This window comes from Sabethes cyaneus, chromosome 1 (genome assembly GCF_943734655.1).
Source record: "Sabethes cyaneus chromosome 1, idSabCyanKW18_F2, whole genome shotgun sequence".
Lineage (NCBI taxonomy): Eukaryota > Metazoa > Arthropoda > Insecta > Diptera > Culicidae > Sabethes > Sabethes cyaneus.
The window spans coordinates 136,508,358-136,528,131 of NC_071353.1; the positions used below are offsets into that span (position 1 = coordinate 136,508,358).

General features: G+C 43.4%; 1 protein-coding gene across 1 annotated transcript; it reads right to left on the minus strand.

Moving 5' to 3' along the window:
• Positions 1 to 200: 200 nt before the first annotated feature.
• On the minus strand, positions 201 to 17,820 carry LOC128746271 (proton channel OtopLc). The gene is made up of 6 exons (XM_053843320.1): positions 17,761 to 17,820; positions 14,649 to 14,947; positions 2,043 to 2,510; positions 1,758 to 1,975; positions 1,322 to 1,702; positions 201 to 1,255 (listed from the first exon to the last, which is right to left on the minus strand). Exons 1-6 carry the CDS (start codon positions 17,818 to 17,820, stop codon positions 201 to 203), a joined length of 2,481 nt encoding a protein of 826 aa, XP_053699295.1.
• Positions 17,821 to 19,774: the final 1,954 nt, after the last annotated feature.

A 19,774-nucleotide genomic window follows, 5' to 3' on the forward strand; every position in this document is an offset into this window, starting at 1 on the left:
TAATCTCCAATACATTCATCACTGGTTGCTTAATACTGTGTTTCGAAATAAATTAATAATAAAGTTTTGTACATGCACCATCGAAGAGGTTCACTTTCATTTGCTTGCATAGACTCTTAAGTACCTAACTCTAAGTAATAGATTTCTTATCCGCTAGTACTAGCGATAGTGGGGGACGTGGAATGTCACATAAAACTATCCTAGTGGTGATCTCCACTTTTGACCTTGTACGTTGATTTCCACACTTCGAAAAGGCAAATTGTCGAATGAAACCGGTAGAAGATGGCCAGCGGCATGGAAACGTGGGTAATCACGGTCCAGGCCCAGGTTCCGAAAAAGTTCAGATGTGACGGTCGGAAGCTAGCTCGACCCTTGATTAGTGTGTTGATGAACCACATTGCCATGTTCGCCACCAGCAGGAAGGTTACGATCTGCCGACCCGGTTTGGTACGGTTCTGCTGAGAACCGCGGCACTTCCGCCAAACGGCGTTTAGAATGAACAGTGTTTGCATCGATGTTTGTACCAAGCTGAACACCTCCGCTATCAGGCCTTCGCGGGCACCCACAACGTCCTGTTGGATGGAAAAGTAACTGCCGATGATGCTGAACATTCCATACACGTAGACGCCGGTTTGGGCCAGCACAAGCAGTGTGCAATCCAGGCTGACCGAACCAGCGTGGGGATCGTTTTGCTTTTTGCAGTACTTCAGATCTCGCATTTTGATCATGGCCGCTAGTACTCCAGCTGCGGTGACAGAATAGAGCAGCGTTTCAGCGATTGTGACTTCCTGAATGGCGAAGTATTCATAACCTGGTTCCTGGTGCAGTACGAAATACATGATCAAGCAGATGATCGTCAGAACGGTAACGATGATGCCGCCGAACATACCGCGATGAGCCCGGGAGCAGTCCACCGAGAAGTGGTGAGCACTTTTTACGTTTTGATTGCTTGGCACTTTGTGCGAATTGCGCCGGGTTCGATCGATCTCTGCTATGTTTTTGACCTTCTTCCACATTTCGTACAGAATCACCGCACAGATTAGCGAGTACTCGATTGTGCAGGGGAACAGAAACGGAGACGCATTCTGAACCAACGAACCCATGATGTTCGTCCGTTTGCAGTCGATGTATTCGGCTAGGTCCTTCGAGGCACGTTTTTCCAGCGAGTGATTTTGGTTGAGAAAAACTTCGGCGGATGTTTCGTTTACCAGTTGAATGTCGAGGGCTGCTGTGGTCAGTTCAGTTATGGTGGGGACTGAAATTTTTATAGAAAAATAGAAATGAACAAAGCAGAAGGTTATTTGGATTAGTCTCTACTTACTGATTTTAGTGTGACCGGCGAGGTGGTGGATTTCGTGTTTCGTTTCTTCGACCAGCACGTACAACCATTCGCAGAGATTCGTCGCAACCATGTGCATCAGTCCGAAGCGGGCGAATACTTTGTGCCGGGCCATGTCTAGCTCGGAGGTGTTCAGGAATATGAACTGCATCTGTACGATGGACAAAATCATTCGGGCCGCCGGTGTTAGCGCTATAAACACACTGGAACAACCGGGCGTCGTGTGCAGTTCGAAGTACTGCCCGAGTTCCAGACCGGAATAGACCATGGTACCGATTCCGAAAGCTATAGCTCCTACCCGCAGGTAAAAGCTACCGAAATGTGGAACTCGTTTTTTTATCGGATAATTGTTGGTCTTCTCATCTGAAAAAGCATTTTGGTTAAATATTTCAACTTCAACCATGAAGAGAATACTTACGGTATGATTTGATCAAGGTCATAACGGCCCGACGTCGCATGTTGGACGCATAAACAAATACAACAAACGAGATGCTTGTCACGTAGAGATAAAGATAGAAGCCCTGGTAAACATTCGCCGGTATCTGGGAGGATAAAATCTCCGTCACCGGCAGAGCAATGCCCAATATCACGATGACCTTGGCGTACAAAGCGGATAAAGCCGTGCTCAGTGCGTCACTGTGAAAACAAAAATCAACATTAATTCGATATTTGCTCCCCGATCTACCGGCGTAATGTTACCCACTCTCCTATTCGTCGGTTCTTCCTGCGAGACTCTATCGCCATATCGCACAGGGCGCCGTGGCCGGATGGTATTTGACTGAGCGACGCCTTGCTGCCCCGGTTGGATTCGGTATCGTGCTGTACGGTTTTGTTTCTTCCCGGAAGCCACGCCAGGGACCCCCGACGCAGTGCGTTCATGATGGTGGAAGGCCTACGAGTTGATAGGATGTCCTGTGCCGCTATTGATGATCTTCGAGACGTTGCACCGTTAGCGTGATGAGCCAGGCTGACTGCCGGTGGTTTCCTGGCAGGCGGGTCGTCCTCGGGAATCTGATCGAGAATGGTGGACGACCCGTGGCTGTATTTGACTGGCATCGCGACAATGGTCGCGGTTTTTCCCTGCGTTAGAAGATTGCAATCGTCATCTGTTCGCGGTATCGATAGGTGATGATGGTTTGCGCTGACGTTCGAATCGATTCCAATCTGTTCGCTGTGAAATAAAACGAAAAAATAGATGCTGTATAATCGGTCATAAAACCCCAAGGTGCAGTATAATGTAGCTCACACCGATGTGATTTATCTTGGTTGCCGTGTCTGTTAGATAAGGTCACGGTTTTGTGCAATTGGACCACATATGATATAGCATTGACTGAGCGACCGAAAAAGATTGTTATCACGTGCGTTAAAATCTAATTTTAAATATTCCGGTTCTCGTCGGTCTAGTTTTTTCCTGTCAAGATTATTAAATGTTTGCCAGACGAAACGCTAGAAATAGATGGTGATAATTATAATAACGTTCAAAAAGCAAACAGCTTTTACAACAGTGTCAGTCGAAGATTGATCGACTCATTTTGCAGTTGTCCGCTTCTGTAGCATGAACCAACTTTTCTTTTGTTCAACAGATAATATTCAAGATAAAGATGTAATTACTATTTATGGGCTGTTATGACAGTATATCCTCAATAAAAGTCGAAACGAAAGCTACTTGGACAAAATGTGTAGTTCACAGTGTTAAAAGCAGGAAAACCGTGACCTTGAGCACATCAACCCACTCTTACGTCGACCAAATATTTGGGGCCCTATTTTCACAGTCACCTCACCTCACCTTACTTCTCTCACGTGCCCTATTCTCACAGTCACCTCACCTCACCTAACGGCTCCCCGTTTGATTTGTACAGTCACCCAGGTGAGCGGAGTCACCCAGGTGACTGTGAGGATCGCAAATTGTCACCTAAACTAAAAAATTTAGGTGAGGTGACTGTGAGTATAGGGCCCTTGAACATTTTCAGTCCCTGGTTTATCCTACCATCCTTAACCATTCTGCATGATTACGCAGCCATATCATATTCAAAACAGTAAATGTACGATAAATGTTCAAAATGGCTTCGCTGTCTCAATTTTTTAAATTGTGCATTCATCCTTCCATTCAACGAATTGCACATGCACTTGATAGAATATATTATCAAATTTTATGAGTGCCAATAATTGGCAGTTCCGGTTCAGTAAAGATTGTCCCATCGGTACCGCTAGAACACAATTAGTCTAATCATATAATTTAACCAGTGCCTTTCACGGCCACTTTATAAAAAATATGTTTGGCAATCTTTACCTACATGACATCGTTTAGCGCGTAGTCCTAAATTTAGCTAGACCGGAAGCCGCCCCATAATCGAATTCAAAAACGTTGTAGAGGCTGCCTCGGGTCCCAACCCTGAACCTTTGATACAATCGTTAATTGACTGACCGTCTATACACAGCCGACGCAACACCGTGGACCTTGACCAATTTTGGCCTTTCGATGCACGGTGCGGAATCACGTTGACCATTGCATCGCGCCTGGCCAGACAAACCATCCCTCGAAGCCGGTTCTGATGCAGAAACTGGCGGAGAGAAAAACTTCTCGCGAAGATGAGACTGGTCCGGGTCGCCTGGAGACGTTCGACACTTTTGAGTCGTAACTGGTGAACGCACCTAGCGAAGTTACGTTTGATCTATGCGGTTTCGGTAGAACTTCAAGTATTGAACAGGAACTGCCTTATACACCTTGCACCATTGACAGAGTTTGCCAACCTTTCGAAAAACCGCTCTTATCTCCGAAACGTAGAATCTGCGCCAGAGATTTTCATTCACAGCAGTCTCCGCAACACGATGGCGATGATTGTATTTACGGTGGTACCAGTTTACTAACAGCTGAGTTCCGTAACAGGTTTTCGGAAGAATCACGGGAGTCTTGAAGTCCGTCGCTACTTGCGTGGAAACAGATGCCCTGCTGACCATCCGAAGAACTCCTTGCTTATCCAGAAACGGAGATAATTTGCGAAGCTGGCTGGTTTGCTCCAATTTTAGTCCTTGCTCCACTTGGAGCTGCTGGTTCTTGGTGAGTATGATGATTTCATCTGCATACGCTTCTTGCTGGATTTGCGAAAGCCGTTGACTCTGCCGTTTTAATCTCCTCTTGACTAAACTATTCCTGGATATTAACACTTTGGTTCTTGACTCTGCGTTGAAACTTCCTGTCGAATCTAAATACGTAGGCTATAGTTCTCACCATGCGCTCCCTTTTAGAAAACCGACCAAACGAAATTAACTGGTCCACAGCAATTTGCTTATGAAGGTGAACCGGGTGAAGCTCTTCTACTGTCTAACTATCACGTTGATCTTGTTGTGGCCAAAATCAGAAAGCTCAAGAATTTCGGTCACCTTAAAGGCTACAAATTGTCGATAATTTCTTTGGTCTGACCGCAGCCAAGAAAGCACTGTACGGGAATCGCTCCAAAAACACGGCGATTTATGGTTAGAATGTGGTTCTCCGCAACTGCCTTGGCCAGTTACGCCCCGAGAACTGCTGCACTTAGCTCTAGTCTGGGTATGGACATGGGTTTTAGTGGAGCGACTTTTGTCTTTGCTGGCACAAGAGCGCAGCGAACCGTTTTTTTCTCGACGATTCTAAGATATGCTACCGCTGCGAAGGCCTCCTCACTAGCATCCACAAAGGTGTGCAATTCAAGCGTATGGTATGCTTCCACTGAACTGCCACTGTTGCTCCAGTTATCGCAACAGATTTGTCCATCGCTCCCATTGAGTAAACAGTTCGCCAGATATTCGCTCATCCCAGTCGATCTTCGAACGCCAGATATTTTGAATCAAAATTTTTCCATGTATGTATCTCGAAAACCGCTACCAGCCCTAAAGGGTCAAATATGCTCATGACTACCCGCAGAGCCTGTCGCTTGGTAGGAACCTCAGCACACTGGATCAACGGCAGCATATCCTCAGAAAACAGGCCTTGAAATACAAATAGATCCGTAGTTGTGTTCCAAATCATACCGAGAAGACGTTCACTGCAGACAGGTTTGTCGACCGCAAAGCACTTTAAAGTTTCCACACTGTTTTCCCCAACCCGTGTGAGGACGTCGCTTGAGTTTGAGAGTCAATTACGGATATAAAACCCCGCTCAGGAGTGTACTTCCCTCACTTATTTGTAAGCAGAAGCACTTGGAAGCAGTAAAATGCTCACGCATCTGGTTCACCCAATCGTCGAATAACAAGTAGATCCTACGTGATTTCAAACAAACCAGTTAAGACTTGCGCGTCCTGTGGTAATGTAAGGATGACCAAAGAGTATCAGATTGTCCGGTGGGAACTTTCATGCTTGTACAGAACGAGCTTCAAGGGTCTCAACAGGTGGTTATGTAGATTAGTGAGGTGGTGATGTACTGGGATATCGTCAAAACATCACACGCTCCTCTGTTCTTCCACTGCTCCTGATTAAGGGTACCGCCAGAGTGCAAGCGACATGCGACGCGACGCGACATTTCTTGTTGTAGTTATACGCGCAGCCCTTGTTCGCCCGAAGCAGGACTGTGCCTTTAGCAACATGAGAGCGAAGTCGTGTCGCGTCGCTGTCGCGTTTACTCTGTACGGGGCCTAAGTCAATTTTTCTTATAGAAGGCCGATTCTTCTCCAACACCATGAACATATGTTCCCTACGGGACTCTGACCATCACATAGTAGCAGCATATGTGCGCTCAAAGCTATCAACTCAATACCAGACACGTCAAAGCCGTACTCTTCGACTGAATATCACGTAGCTAGATAGCCCGCAATTTGCCTAGAACTACGCGCGAATACTGGATGAGGAACTACCTACTTCCGCGGAGTTAGGTGCTTCAAACCTCGAAGACGGGTGGGGCAGAATACGTCCGGCACTAGGTGTAGTACTCCGGAGAATACAAAATTATTGGATTGCTGAGGAATGCTAATAAGAGGTAAAGAGAAAGAAAATTGCTTGGAAAAATTATCTCAGCACCGCAACTAGGGAGAACTTGGCCAAATGCCGACGAGCTAGGAACCAGTTGACAACAATCCTGAGGAGGACAAAGTGCCAAAAGGAGGACAGAGATCGTAAAGAATTATAAAAACTGTTTCGAGCTGACGACATGCGCAAGTTTTACGAGAAGGTAAACCAAGATCATAAGGGCTAGATAGCGAAACCTGACATGTGTAGGGATGAGGGAGGGTATCTAATCACAAACGAGCGCGAAGTGGTCGACAGGTGGAAGCAGTTCTTCGATGACCACGTCAATGGCGAAGTTGTAGAAGAAGGTGAAACGAAAGTTAACCTGGAAGGAGTGCCCAGCACCTGATCTTCAAGAAGTCAAACAAGAAATCGGGTTGTTAAAGATAAACAAAGCCGCTGGTAAGGACCGCCGGTCGGCAGAGCTTTATAAACATATACATGGCCGAGAAACGCTGGTAATGCCTTTTCACTGGGTAATTTCCAAGATTTGGGAAGAGAATTAGCTACCGGAGCAATGGATGGAAGGAATGGTTTGTCCCATCTACAAAAAGGATGATCGGCTCGACTACTGCAATTATCGTGGCATAACGCTGGTAAACGCTGTCTAATAGGTCGATTCCCCTCGTATATCTGGTGAAAGTCGGTAGGTAGCCTCTGTGGTATCTAACCTTAGGTATCGTAACCAGAAACCCGTGGAGGTCAGGCTAATTTCGGAAAGCGGCTGAAACTTTTTTTTAACTTCTAGGTCCTAAAAAGGGCAACCATAACTGATTCTTATGCCGCAAGTTTTGTGTCTTTTTGGGCAGTTTCTCGTTCGCGTTTGCGGAGACTTGATAGAGATGTTTCTCCAAATTAGAATCTGCTTCGTTGACTGTCAATCGCAGACACATTCCTGTGCTATGAGACACGATTAAGGACTATTTTTACCGTGTGAATTTCGTTATATTAACTTTTTGGAAGCAATTCCAGCGCAGCGCCGTGATGGATTTGCTTAGATTATCGACGGTACCACTAAACTCGTCCCTATCCTTATACGTCCTTATACGGTCACCAGTCCGAAACTACGGATCACTACTAAATTGAATGTTACCAACCAAGCGACGAAGTGAACCCTGGTTTTCTGGATTGAGTAGTCTGTTAGAAATCCAAGGTTCAGACCTAGTCCAGCGCCACGTTACGCCGACGAAGCAAGAACTTCACTTAGATGCTCTCCTTCGCCGCGAGTTGAACGGTTGCATTCCTGTTCAGCTGCGTGAACAACTACTACCGGAAGAAAAGCCAGGAAAATCTATAGCTGGGAATCTTCACGTAATGAGCTGAAGAGATCCGATGACCTTATATGGAAGAGGAGGAACCACCTGAAAAATGCCAAATGCGCATAGTTTACAGATCCGGCTCCACCTACAAGACAAAGCCGTTCACGAGTGATCACGTAGAATCCTGGGGATGCGTGCTAGAACCAGTGCCGCCCCCCTACGCATTGACCGAAGCTAGGTTTCCTACTATCTTACCTAAAAACTACCCAATAACATTTTTCGTTATAGATTGATCATGCCAACCCTGAGACCGCCGTCAACGAGGTTTGCATATGAAGGTGGTGCACCCTTTCGGGACGCATCATGCATCATGGCACGTGCTTCCGAAACGCAAATTGGTAGTTCAAAAAAGAAATCCATTGGAGAAATCAAGCCCAAGCATGGACTCTTCATGAGCATGGAAATCAGTTAAAAATTTATCCCATCTGTAGTGCCTCACATGGGCGGCGCATGGGAGCGACTCGTTCGATAGGTCAAGGTCAAGGCAACTGGGGCAGTTTGGGAGACAGCCCCCAAACTTAGTTGACGAGAATACGGAGACTGTCATTCTTGAAGTAGAGGAGATGATCAACTGCAGACTTCATACCACATGAGCGATAGCGATTCGTTGTGAAAATGGTGTTACTGTTCACATTAAAAAATCATCCAAGACATAATTTATTGTCGCTGCTGTAGCGAAAACTAAGGTTTTTATATTCAACTCGATTGCTGTTGGTTTGTTGAAATGAAACTTCTCAATGCAAGAATCTTGTGAATATATCCAGAAACGTCCAAAATCTGAGTAAAACTTCCCAGAGATGCTTAAGTTCTTGTGTTTAGTTATCACCTTTAAAATTTTGATGTAAATAGATTAGTGATATACACTTGAAAGAGCTTGCAATCTTGTTGTCATTTGTTTCAATTGTTTTTGTTAGCTGATAGATAGGTTGAAAAAAAAACCGCATCATTATTTCAAGCCGACGGAATGGTATAGATTAGATTATTCGACAGAGCGACAATAGGTAACAGTATGGTATCGACCCTACATCCTTTTGAAGAGTTTGATTATTTTTTTAGAAACAGTGCAGCGATATTACAGTCACAAAGAATTATTTCCGGTCGAATAAACGACGTCTGGCTCACGATTGAACTTTGCATGATTGCATGATTGAACTTTGTTTGATTGCAGTTTATTGTTTTGAATGTCAATCTTTTATGACGGATAGGCTAAAGAGACAGAATAATTAAAAAAATTGACAGATTTCTATTGATTAGTTTTATTGACATGTAATAGGTAACAATGTGCGATGCTACCGTAGGAACTTTTTCTTTGTCTTACGTAAATTTTAACTTCGTATAAGAACTGTATAAAGATCGTCTTAGGATTGAGAAATATACTTCTTTCTAATAGAATATAATAATGGGCACTATCGTACTGAACAGATTGCTCTACTATCAACATGGAAGAGGCACTGAATAGTTCCGAAACGGCATTTTGAACATTAACCTTTTCTTGATAGCCGTTGAGCAGCTGTGATAATCCTTGAAATCAATTAGCGATATTGAATTTCCAATGTTTGGCAGTTCATGCTATATTTAGCTTTAAAATTGATTATTATTGACATAGATTGGAAACACCCGAGAATAGTCATCGATTATTTTTAGCCTGGCCGTTTTGATAAACCGGTTATATCTAAAATCGTTTTCTTTATCAATGTAGAACGAAAATTATAAAGAGGTGAGTAATATTGAGCTTACACGCTAATCAGTTAATGCTTTCTAACTCAGTGTTTCTCAATTTTATATCATTAGTTAGTAGTTTCATCAACTTTAACTTTCTAATTACCACTTAGAAACCATTTAAATAATTTTCAGTTTATTTTTGTATAATGTTCCAAAATTTGTGATTTTTAACTGCTTGACAATATAAAACAGTAAAAAAGCAGTAGACAGTAAAAGTTTAATATTATTAAAATTGATAAAAAGAAAAATAAAAACTTTAGGTGCGTCAATAACAAACATCACAATGCGAAATTTGAATAAGAACAAGGAAATTGACAAATTTTACGAATGTCAATGCCCGGAGATGTTGATTACACACTAAATATACAGATAATGTCGCCGCTTGTCTTCCCACGCGTGTAATCAGAGCGCATTGAAACAGTCACGTGCGACATTAAAGCGGTGCATGGTTCACACACGTACTTACACACCTAGGCATAAACGTGTATTTGTTATCCGCTAGTCCACTAGTATAAATACAGCAAAGTTGCGAAAAATTGTTTCACATTTCACTATTCGACCATTCAGACTACGACGGTGAAAGACCAAACCACCAAACCAACTTTATATCTCACGATCTATTGCATCCGGTTTGGTTCGGTTTACAGCACTAAAATACGTACCCAAAGAATTCCCTGTGGTAATCCTTTCCCCACTGTTAATCACTGGAATTGGGCGATTATTTATAAAGTAGCAACTAATCCACTGCGAAACCTAATGAGCACTGATGAGCGATTGCTAGAAAAGCGCTACCTGCTGCGAGAGTTTGGATCGCGGTACATTCTAATCTGACGAATGACTCGATTCGTGGCGTCGTTATCAAGAGTTCACCTGTATTTTCTTTGAATTGTTGCCCAATATACGGCGAGAGTTTTTGATAGTGTGGTTTAGGGAAGTTTGGGGCGATAAATTGTAGGTGACATAGGCAATATTGTTTTAAAGTATATTTTGCGCTAAATTAATTCGTTTCCCGAAAAGGGAAACGTTTCGTTCGTTTAAGCTAAAAATGACAAATTTTGTATAATGGATGTATTTAATAGATTTAAGAATTAGGAATTTCCATAAGAAGAACACTTCATACTCTCTCCGCTAAGCGGAGATTCACGTCTTGATTGATTGGAGACTGGTGGAGACTGAAATATGACAGAGATGATAAGATACGCAGTACCCTGGCGCTATTCTATTAAATCTGAACCGAAATGTGGACTTTTCTTTGATTTGCTGCCAGTTTAACGATTTTGGCCCCGATCTAAAACAGAATATATAGGTCGCTTTTGTCACGTTTTAATTTTTGTAGCTTACTTTCGAAGTTTCTCGCAAGTATTTTACCGGTTAGTTATGTAATCGAATGACTCAAAAACATCAATATGTCTGGTTTGTTTATTTCTTTCTTTCTATGTTTGCTAACTTCCTGCTGGGTGGCAACCAGTTTTTTAATTTCATTGTTTATTTATTTCGTCACTACATAGAATAAAAATAAAATGGATACGATCTTCAATGATAATAATAACATCTAGTGACGACGAACTTCGTTGCTACTATCAGGAAAGGTGATAATGGAATGGCTGCTAATGCGTAAGGTTAACATTGCAAGCTCTACTGTTTACGTTATCATTTACCAACTGCGATATTATTGCACACGAGACTGCACAATGGTGACATTACCGACCAAAAGTTTGAGACCAATTTCAGCAGGAAAGGTATTTAGAATATCCTTCAGCGCCCAAACATTTTATGAATTTTTTCATTATTCAACGACTGGGTTTCGTGACTAAATGAATCTTTGACACTTGCATAAGTGCATGAGAATTTGATTTGATTTGATGATCGTTCAGACAGACATTCTGGCCACATGCCTAGCCGAATGTACAACGTTGTGCCTTCTTCACTATGCTAACATACTTATTCAGTTTCTACAACTCGTTGCTCAGGCGGCTGAGCCAACTACGTTTTCTATTTTACCACCAACATTTGAAGACAGCACTTCAAGCTCAAAACCCATAAGCGTTCCTTGAGCATCCATGCTTTATGTCCGTAAAAGCCCATCAGAGAATTAGTGTTCTACAGAGCGACTCCCTCTACAAAAACCGCACTGGTATTAACCAATAAAGGTTTTCCACAATGGCCTCACCTCATAAACCGGATGTGGGAGAGAAGTTTGTATACAGAGAAGCAGTGTTGCGAAGCCCACATTCGTGTGGTCTAATTTTCTCACACGCGCGAACTCGTTTTAACGAACATGCCGGCATAAGTATCCCTTTTGGACTTTCGCTCTTATTTATTCATGCACTACGCTTTTGTAAAGACTGTATCCCAGTGCGCAGCTAGCCCTCGGGGGCAACTGGTTGTTCACGAGTTGTTTTCCTCGTGAGTAGGCTATGTAGGAAGACGCTATGAGGCTGTACGTTCGCGAGTGTGCAGATAGCAGAATGTCCGTACACTATAACGGCGGCTGTTTGAGTGGTGTAAGCGTTGAATGCTATTCACTGGATCATCGGTAGCGTGGAGTAAATGACAGAGCGGGAACTAGCGAGGCGGTGTCACGGTTTGGTCGTGGAAAAAGGGAGTGTCGCCACATATAAATTGATAAACAAAGTTAGATTAAATGGAGCGTATCGCTCACACTTTCTTTACTTAACCTGTGAGTTCTCGCTGGAGCCACGAGACAACCGTTTAATGCCCAAGCAGCAAGCGATAGCAACGAAATGCGATCACGTTGCGCAATTCAGCAGATCGTTTATTTTGTTTCTCCGAAGCAAAACAAGACACGCGAAAGAAATTGTTTAAATAAGTTTTTGTGTTTAATTTAACTTCATTGCGCTCTTGGAAAACTGTGCCGTGGGTTCTAGGAAATGATTTGTATTTCTGCACCAGCGTAAACCGTTCCACTTTCGGTTCAACGCAATGATGATTTAATTTAGCCTGACTTGACCGGAATTTAATCTTCCGGATCCAGGCGAGATTTCAAAATTGGGTTGAGTAGCGGGTAGGGTCGCTACGCCAAGATATTGGAAACTATTCACCCTGATTGATTGCCAAGCTACAGAAAAGTTGGAAGGCGTGGCCGGCTGACGCTCAGGGCTTTCAACTTGCTATCGAAATTGACCGTATTTCATCCTAGTTGACCTCTAAAGAATCCAATGTTTTGGTTCACGGTCGACCGCTTATCCGCGAAAACCAACTTGAATCTGCTGGGTACCTTGCCACGGGCAGGAGCCTTGCATAATTGGACAACTGGCATTTGGTTGTTGTCTGAGACTTCATGTTGGTTGTCTACTTACTCAGTAATATTTGAAGTCTTCCCGAAGGGAGAATTTTCGCACAACATAGTGGGCAGTATTCAGTTTTTTTGTCCAATCATAATCCGAGATGTTGGGATCAGATAATAAAGGGCTCCACTCCCATCCAGTGATGTTAAAAACTCAAAATCTCAAAGCTCATCAAAAATCAAAATCAACATGATTCACAGTTCACAGTCAGCTTGATCCTATGCAGAAAAAATTACGCGTGAGTTTTTATGTTTTCATAGCAAGAAGCACAAAACTCACACATATTGCTTCTCGCTTGGTTACATTCTGCTTTGCTTCAACTACTACCCGGAGCTATGCACATATACATACAAATTCGTTGTCGAACAGCATAGGCATTCTCTCGTGCGATACGTGAGTGAGTGAACGTGAGAGAATGCATCTGTAAATAAATCGCTAAGTTAAACTAAAACACACAATTAAATTACATGTTTATCTATTTCTTATCAGGGTTTTTACTTAAGAAAATGTCGATTACCGCGAAGGAAAAATGTAAATTCTGCCAATATGTTTGCCGTGTTAATTCATTAATGTGTGCGGCATTTTTCGCTGCTGATGTTTTCTCTAACGGTAAATTCTCTTTCGCTCGCCGGTTCGTTGTTTGAAATGCCAACTGTGGTAGAATTTAGCAAAATGCTCACAGCTGAATTTGGTTCACATTGCACAGCAACAGAGACCTCGCGTATAATAGCGACAGAAATTCATATGTGAGTATGGCGCTTGTGATCAAGGTTGAAATTTTATGTGCTTGAAATGTCATTGAGTTTTTTGCTGCTATGACTTTCTCAACACTGCTCCCATCTTTAGTTTGCACAGTTATATGTAATTTTTTAATCACTCATGCCTCAGTACTTTACATAATGATTATCTGGGAACCACATTAGGTTTATACTGCCGAGCATAACTATTTACAAAAACCACAATGTTGTAGCTTGCATATCCAACTTCCCACCGGGAGCTTTGCTATCGCCAAAAGTAAGATAAATGCATAACATCAAAAGAAACTTCAGTTTTATTCTGGCAGAATCCAGAGATGTTACCTTTTCCATCACTTTCTTTCATGGAAAGCAGGGTAAGGTGCCCTTCATTTGACCATAAACTGCTAGACTAAGTTTCAGTTGACACCAAAACATGGAATCTAAATATCTCAGCGACATTTGGAGTAATTGAGATAAACAACTTGTTTGTGTCAGAGTATACATTAGAACCGTAGTTTTGATGCGTTTACAAGTGTCCTTATGTTTTTTTTTCATTTACATTCATTCACTGGTTATAAATAAAACATTGTTTATCACTATCAGTAGATCTGGTCTTGTATAAAAATTCAGCTATTTTCATTTATAAAGACAATTTGACAGCAGAATTAAATTAAAACAAACGTGAATAAGTTAAAAGTAAAAGTAAAAGGAATACCTATGTAGAATTCAATCAATACACTTTGATAATCGAAAAGTAGAATTTCTCCCTACTGGTGAAATTTGTGCATGCATTATTGTTGTACATTCCAATCGATAAAACACACGCACTGCAATGATTTAAAATTAATTACGCACCTGCCGCCTTTCAAATTTAACTGCATGAATGAATACATTAAAAACGTCAAAAATATTTAGCAGATACTATTCGATATTTAAATCAATACACATAATCACAGTAAGCTCCTTTTTTTCTAGTCACAAAACAACCTCCGCACTCTAGTAGTACTCGCGCGTAACTGTTCCTACGAACAAGTGCATTCCCCGTGTAAACGCGTGTGGTAAATGCATTTTGTGCGGAGACAAAGTTAACAGTGCGCTAATTGGCCGTTTATCACCTTTCCAACGAGCCACGGGACGGAAGGGACCCGTTAAGCCCGCACTATACGCCCGCCCGTGAATTGATCTGTTTGTTCTCGTGCGCGTGCTTGTAAAAGTTGGAATTATTAAAAAAAAAAGCGAAATTACCATGAACCGTTCCCGAGCAGCGGCGGTTGATCCCGCTGTTGGCGATGGCGATCGCCGCCGTCGTCATCATCGGCACCGAGGGACCACTTGATAACCGGCGGGTCGTGTGGTGGCATCGTCGTGGGAGGTGACTTGGTTCGTTCGGCGGCAGCAGCAAGCCGCCGGGCACTTGAGATATGGGCAACGTGAACGGACGACGGTATCGCGCCGTCAACTACGCCGCCACCGGTGCCGCCGGTATCCGACGAGACGGCTACAAGTTCCGACGCGGTCATCGCAGGCGGATAATTTGCGATGCACTAAGCGGGAAAGAGAGCCAACGATTGGTTTTTATACTGCGATGATACAGGTTATAGTCAAGATGTGAACCGGTGCGGCTCACGGTTGAGATAGCAATTTTGCAGGACCGGCGCGCGGTGTACGGTAGGTTTTGCAAAAGTACTGATTAGCAGAATTTTCCGATAAGCAAACGTTATCAGCGCTATGGTTTATAGAGATCGATGCAGTTACATACTGTCTAAACGGTTAGTACCTATATCTGTGAACTTTTATTGATTTTGGGTAATTAGTGTCGACTCTATCTTGGACTTAACGTGAATTTGGCGTATTTATAAAATAATCAATTTAGTTTTGTACCGATTGGATGGCCAGTTTTGGCGATACGGTTATTGATGCGTCATAATATTCATTGTATTTTGTTGCTCAAAACATGAATTACCCATTCTTTATCATATTTCGTTTTCATAACAAGATTCAATGTACATTATTTTCGGGCAATTTGATCAATTTTTATACTAATTATAAAATACCGATTGCAATTATACATTCTTGTGGTTCCCGCACTTTTGCGGTTAGCGGTGTCGAACGAGTGTTCTCGTGTTAGCGGCATTGGGTTTACTTGAGTTGGAAATTTTCACAATTAGCATTGAGTGTGGAAGCGTAAATTTGGTCAGACGTTATATTATATTCTAACCTTTAGTCATTAATCTATTGCGATCGTGACAAGTTCCGGCACAAAACGCACGAAATTATTTTGTTGATTTTTACAAATCTGTTTCTAAAGAGGAAACAATTGCTGAAGGCCAAACTTGGTAAGTACGATATTGTTTACAAACAATTCGTACTATGATCAATTCAATTTAATTGTGCCTATCAACCACTTGTGTGAACTTTTGCATTGCAGAGTGTGCCACAAGGATCCAGAAAACGGACGTAATTACGGACACGAATTACTAGCCGAATTACTAGATGGCCCAGGTACTTATTTCCAATGCTTACGATGCGCCAGAGTTATCGATTGGTTTTGTAGATAACCATAACATAATGTTGCCTAAAAGCCTAAAATTGGTCATTCAACACAACACCGAGGTCGGTTACAACATAACTTGTTTGAAGAGACTGTCCCATACACAGTAATCAAACGTAAATGTTTTTTTTTGCGGAGTAAACTAACACCTGCTAACTATGCGGATGCTAATCGTCTGCAAGTCTCAGGTAGTCCGTTTCGGAACAAATGATCATGTAAATTTTAGAAACGTCTGAATAAAATAATCTTGTACCGGGCGGTAACCTCCGGAATAGGATTTATGTACAGTGAAAACAGAAAAGGTCCTATAGTTCTACCTTCAGGCATTGCTAGCAGAGGTGGCAATCGTTCAAGCTAAATTGGAAACAATTGGACCTGGAGTTTTCGATAGAAAATTACCAGGTAATCGTAGGAAAGCGGATTTTTTTACGTTATTAATTGATTTATCGCAAAAATTCTGGTCTATTACGTCAACAACTCCAAAATTCGGAGCTCCGCTATTAGGATTTTTTACATTAAATTTTGTACAGAAGACGGGACGGGAAGACGGGTGTGTTTGAAATTGAACTTGAGATTTGATTTGAAATTAGGCTTGCAATTGGACATGAATTTGGAACTTAATGGGATTTTGAAATAAGACAAGAAATTAAACTTGTGATTGGGCTTGAATTTAAACTTCAAGTCGTACTTGTAAATTGACTAAATTGGACTCGAAATTGAAGTTAAAATTGAACTTGCAGCAGAATCTATTTTAATGCTTATTATTTGATAGTCGGCTATTGAATTGACAACTCCGTACTTCCTGGTTGCATATTGTGAAATTATTTTGTTATACATTAAATTTGTTATAGTAGGGGCGACACGTTCCCCAGTGTGCCGCAGCCTGGGCACGCCAGTGACCCGAAGTGTACATCGAAAACATCGGAAAACATCGTGCCACCAGCCGTGGCTGCTCCAAGCGACAGGATTTCAAACGGATTTGGCGCTTCAGCAAACAATCAGCCGCAGGTGTTTTTTTCACCGTTCCGCGGATATCGAGTATCCTGCTCTTCACCCTCGTTGATAGGTTTCAAACCTGTCTCCGCTCCTTCTCAGCAACCAACGAATCGCCGCCACGAATTCAGCAGCTTATCAAATGACCTCCACCTCCCGTTCAGTCCACCACCGTCTTACCTCTGCAACTGTCCTTCCAAATCCATGTTCTACTCACGCGTTTGGACTGTCGAATGCCGGCGTTGCCTGCGGTGCACCTGCCGGTGCCCTCTTACGATGGAAGAGTTCGTCCCGGGGTTATCATCTCATCTCGGGGGTTATCGCCATCAAGCGTTGCTGTAAGACTTTAGTTGAGCAGCTCCAAGCTGTAATCTCCATCGGCAGCAGATATGTGCAGACCGTGAAGTCTTCTCTGAAGAGCAAACATATCGAGCAGCTCGACTTGCTAAACGTGAGGGAGGTGAACGTCGCTGTCATCATGGAAACCCAAGCCCGACTTTCGTCTTTCGAGATTCGACCGAACTTGTGCAGGAGGAGTGTATGTATCCGTTACTGTGAGGGGCAACGTTGAATGCCGCTTACTGCCAAGTTTAAACCTGAAAGTCCTCGGGTCAATTGGGGTCGAGGTCGCAGCATGCCGAAGGGCTCAATCAATATTATGGCGACCTAATGTCCCAAACAAACTGACTCGGCGGTGGACGAAGTATATCATTGTCAGTAACCTCAATGCCCGGCATGAAGTGTTGGGTAACCGAAGGAGAAATTATAATGGGCTCACTTGGTGGAAGATTTCGAGGCTGGCTATTACAATACCTTGGCGTTGGACAGTCCGACTAGAATCTCTAGATCGGTGGTCCACTCTATTTTGAACATCTTTGTAACGAACCTAGCCATCGCCGTAGTACCAGAGGTCTTTAAAGAACTATCTTCATCATTTCCCTGTGGTGGTGAAGCTTGCTGCATCTACCGATACGGTAGACAGCCGGCCACGACGAAACTGCCATTGTGCCAATTGGGACGAGTTTCAACGTATCGTCGACGATAACATCGATTCCGAACAAACCCTGGGTACACCGCAGTTGAACGACCAGTCGCTGGAATCGCTCCAGTGAACATTTGCCGTCGTTCAAGCAAGTGTGGTCCCAGTTCAACCACATCAAGTGAGCACCTCTCTTCAAATATATTTCACCAGAATATTGTCAGCCCATACGAGTACTCTATCCTTGAAGGAGTTGCCGAGGTTGATCGATCAGACAGCTAGTACCTGATCATCGCGAACGAGCTGATGGGTTATGCGAAGAGGTCTAAAAACATGATATCGGTATCGGTATCGATAGCACAATCAAGCCCGTTCAACAGGTGGCCTTCAGTGTGGAAGTTAGCTTAAGTCATCCCGGTGCTGACACCAGGGAAAGATCTGACCTCTCTACCTTCGCTGATAAAAATAGTGTTTTCTGGAGGAGCAGTTTAGATTCTGCTAGGAAAGGTCCATCATCTATCAGCTCTATCGAGCTACCAGCATAATCCAGCGGAACCGGTCGGTATCCAAAACGACAGCAATGGCGCTCTTGGGTATCGAAATGGCATTTGACAATATGTGGCACGAGTTGGCACGGTGTTCAAGCTGCAGCGATACAATTTTCCGATGTATCTTATCAATATCATCAGAAGCTATCTGTCTGCCAGGGTATTTCAGTTAGCTCTGAATAGTACTTACTTTACTTATGTGTCCATGTCCGCCGGTCCGGCAGAACAAAGGGATGAAATCAGAGATCTCCACTGCTGACGGTTACCCGCCATGCTTTTACCTGTCGCCAGACAGGTTCTCGTCTACAGCCCGGATGTCGTTGGCTAAGCTCCGTCTCCATGAGCCTCTGGGTCTGCCTCTTCTACGCTGTCCTTGTGGATTCCAGTCGAGTGCTGCTCTGCAAATCTCGTTCGCTCCTTTCCTCAAGGTGTGTCCGATCCACTTCCACCTACGCTCACGAATTTCTGTGGCTATCGGCCGTTGATGACACAGACTATGGAGTTCCTCATTGGATATCCAATTATCAGGCCACCAGGCACGAATAATATATCGCAGGCACCGGTTAATGAATACCTGCAGTTTTTGCGTTGTCTCCGCTGAGACGCACCACGTTTCGCAGGCATACAGCAGTACGGATTTAACGTTTGAATTAAAGATTCGGGTTTTCGTACGTAGACTGATCTGGTTTGAGCGCCAAATGTTTCGCAGACCTGCAAAGGCACCCCTGGCCTTCCTGATCCGTGTGGCTATATCAGTCTTGGTACCACCATCGGGCGTTGTTCGGCTACCAAGATATTGAAAGACGGCTACCTGCTCAACTTGTTGTCCCGCTACTGTAAAGTTGGTGGAATTGTCAGTGTTCACTACCATAGACTTAGTTTTCGCTACATTGACTGTGAGACCTGCTGCCTGGGAGCTCTCGGAGAGGTCGTCTAACTTGCTCTGCATATCGTTTCGGCGTTGTGCGAGCAAGACAATGTCGTCGGCTAGGTCGAGGTCATTTAGCTGCTCCATCGTTAGAGGATTCCAAGGCAATCCTCGATTTTGTCTACTGTCAATTGCTCCAACTAATATCTCATCCATAACGATGAGAAACAGAAGCGGTGATAAAATGCAGCCCTGTCTCACGCCAGCAGTAACCCTTATGGGGTCGGACAAGACGCCGTCGTGCAAAACCTTGCACGAGAACGCCTCGTACTGAGCCTCGATGAGATGGACTAGCTTATCTGGAACTCCTCTACGCCTAAGTGCGCCCCAGATGTTTTCGTGATTGAGTCGGTCGAACGCCTTTTCGAAGTC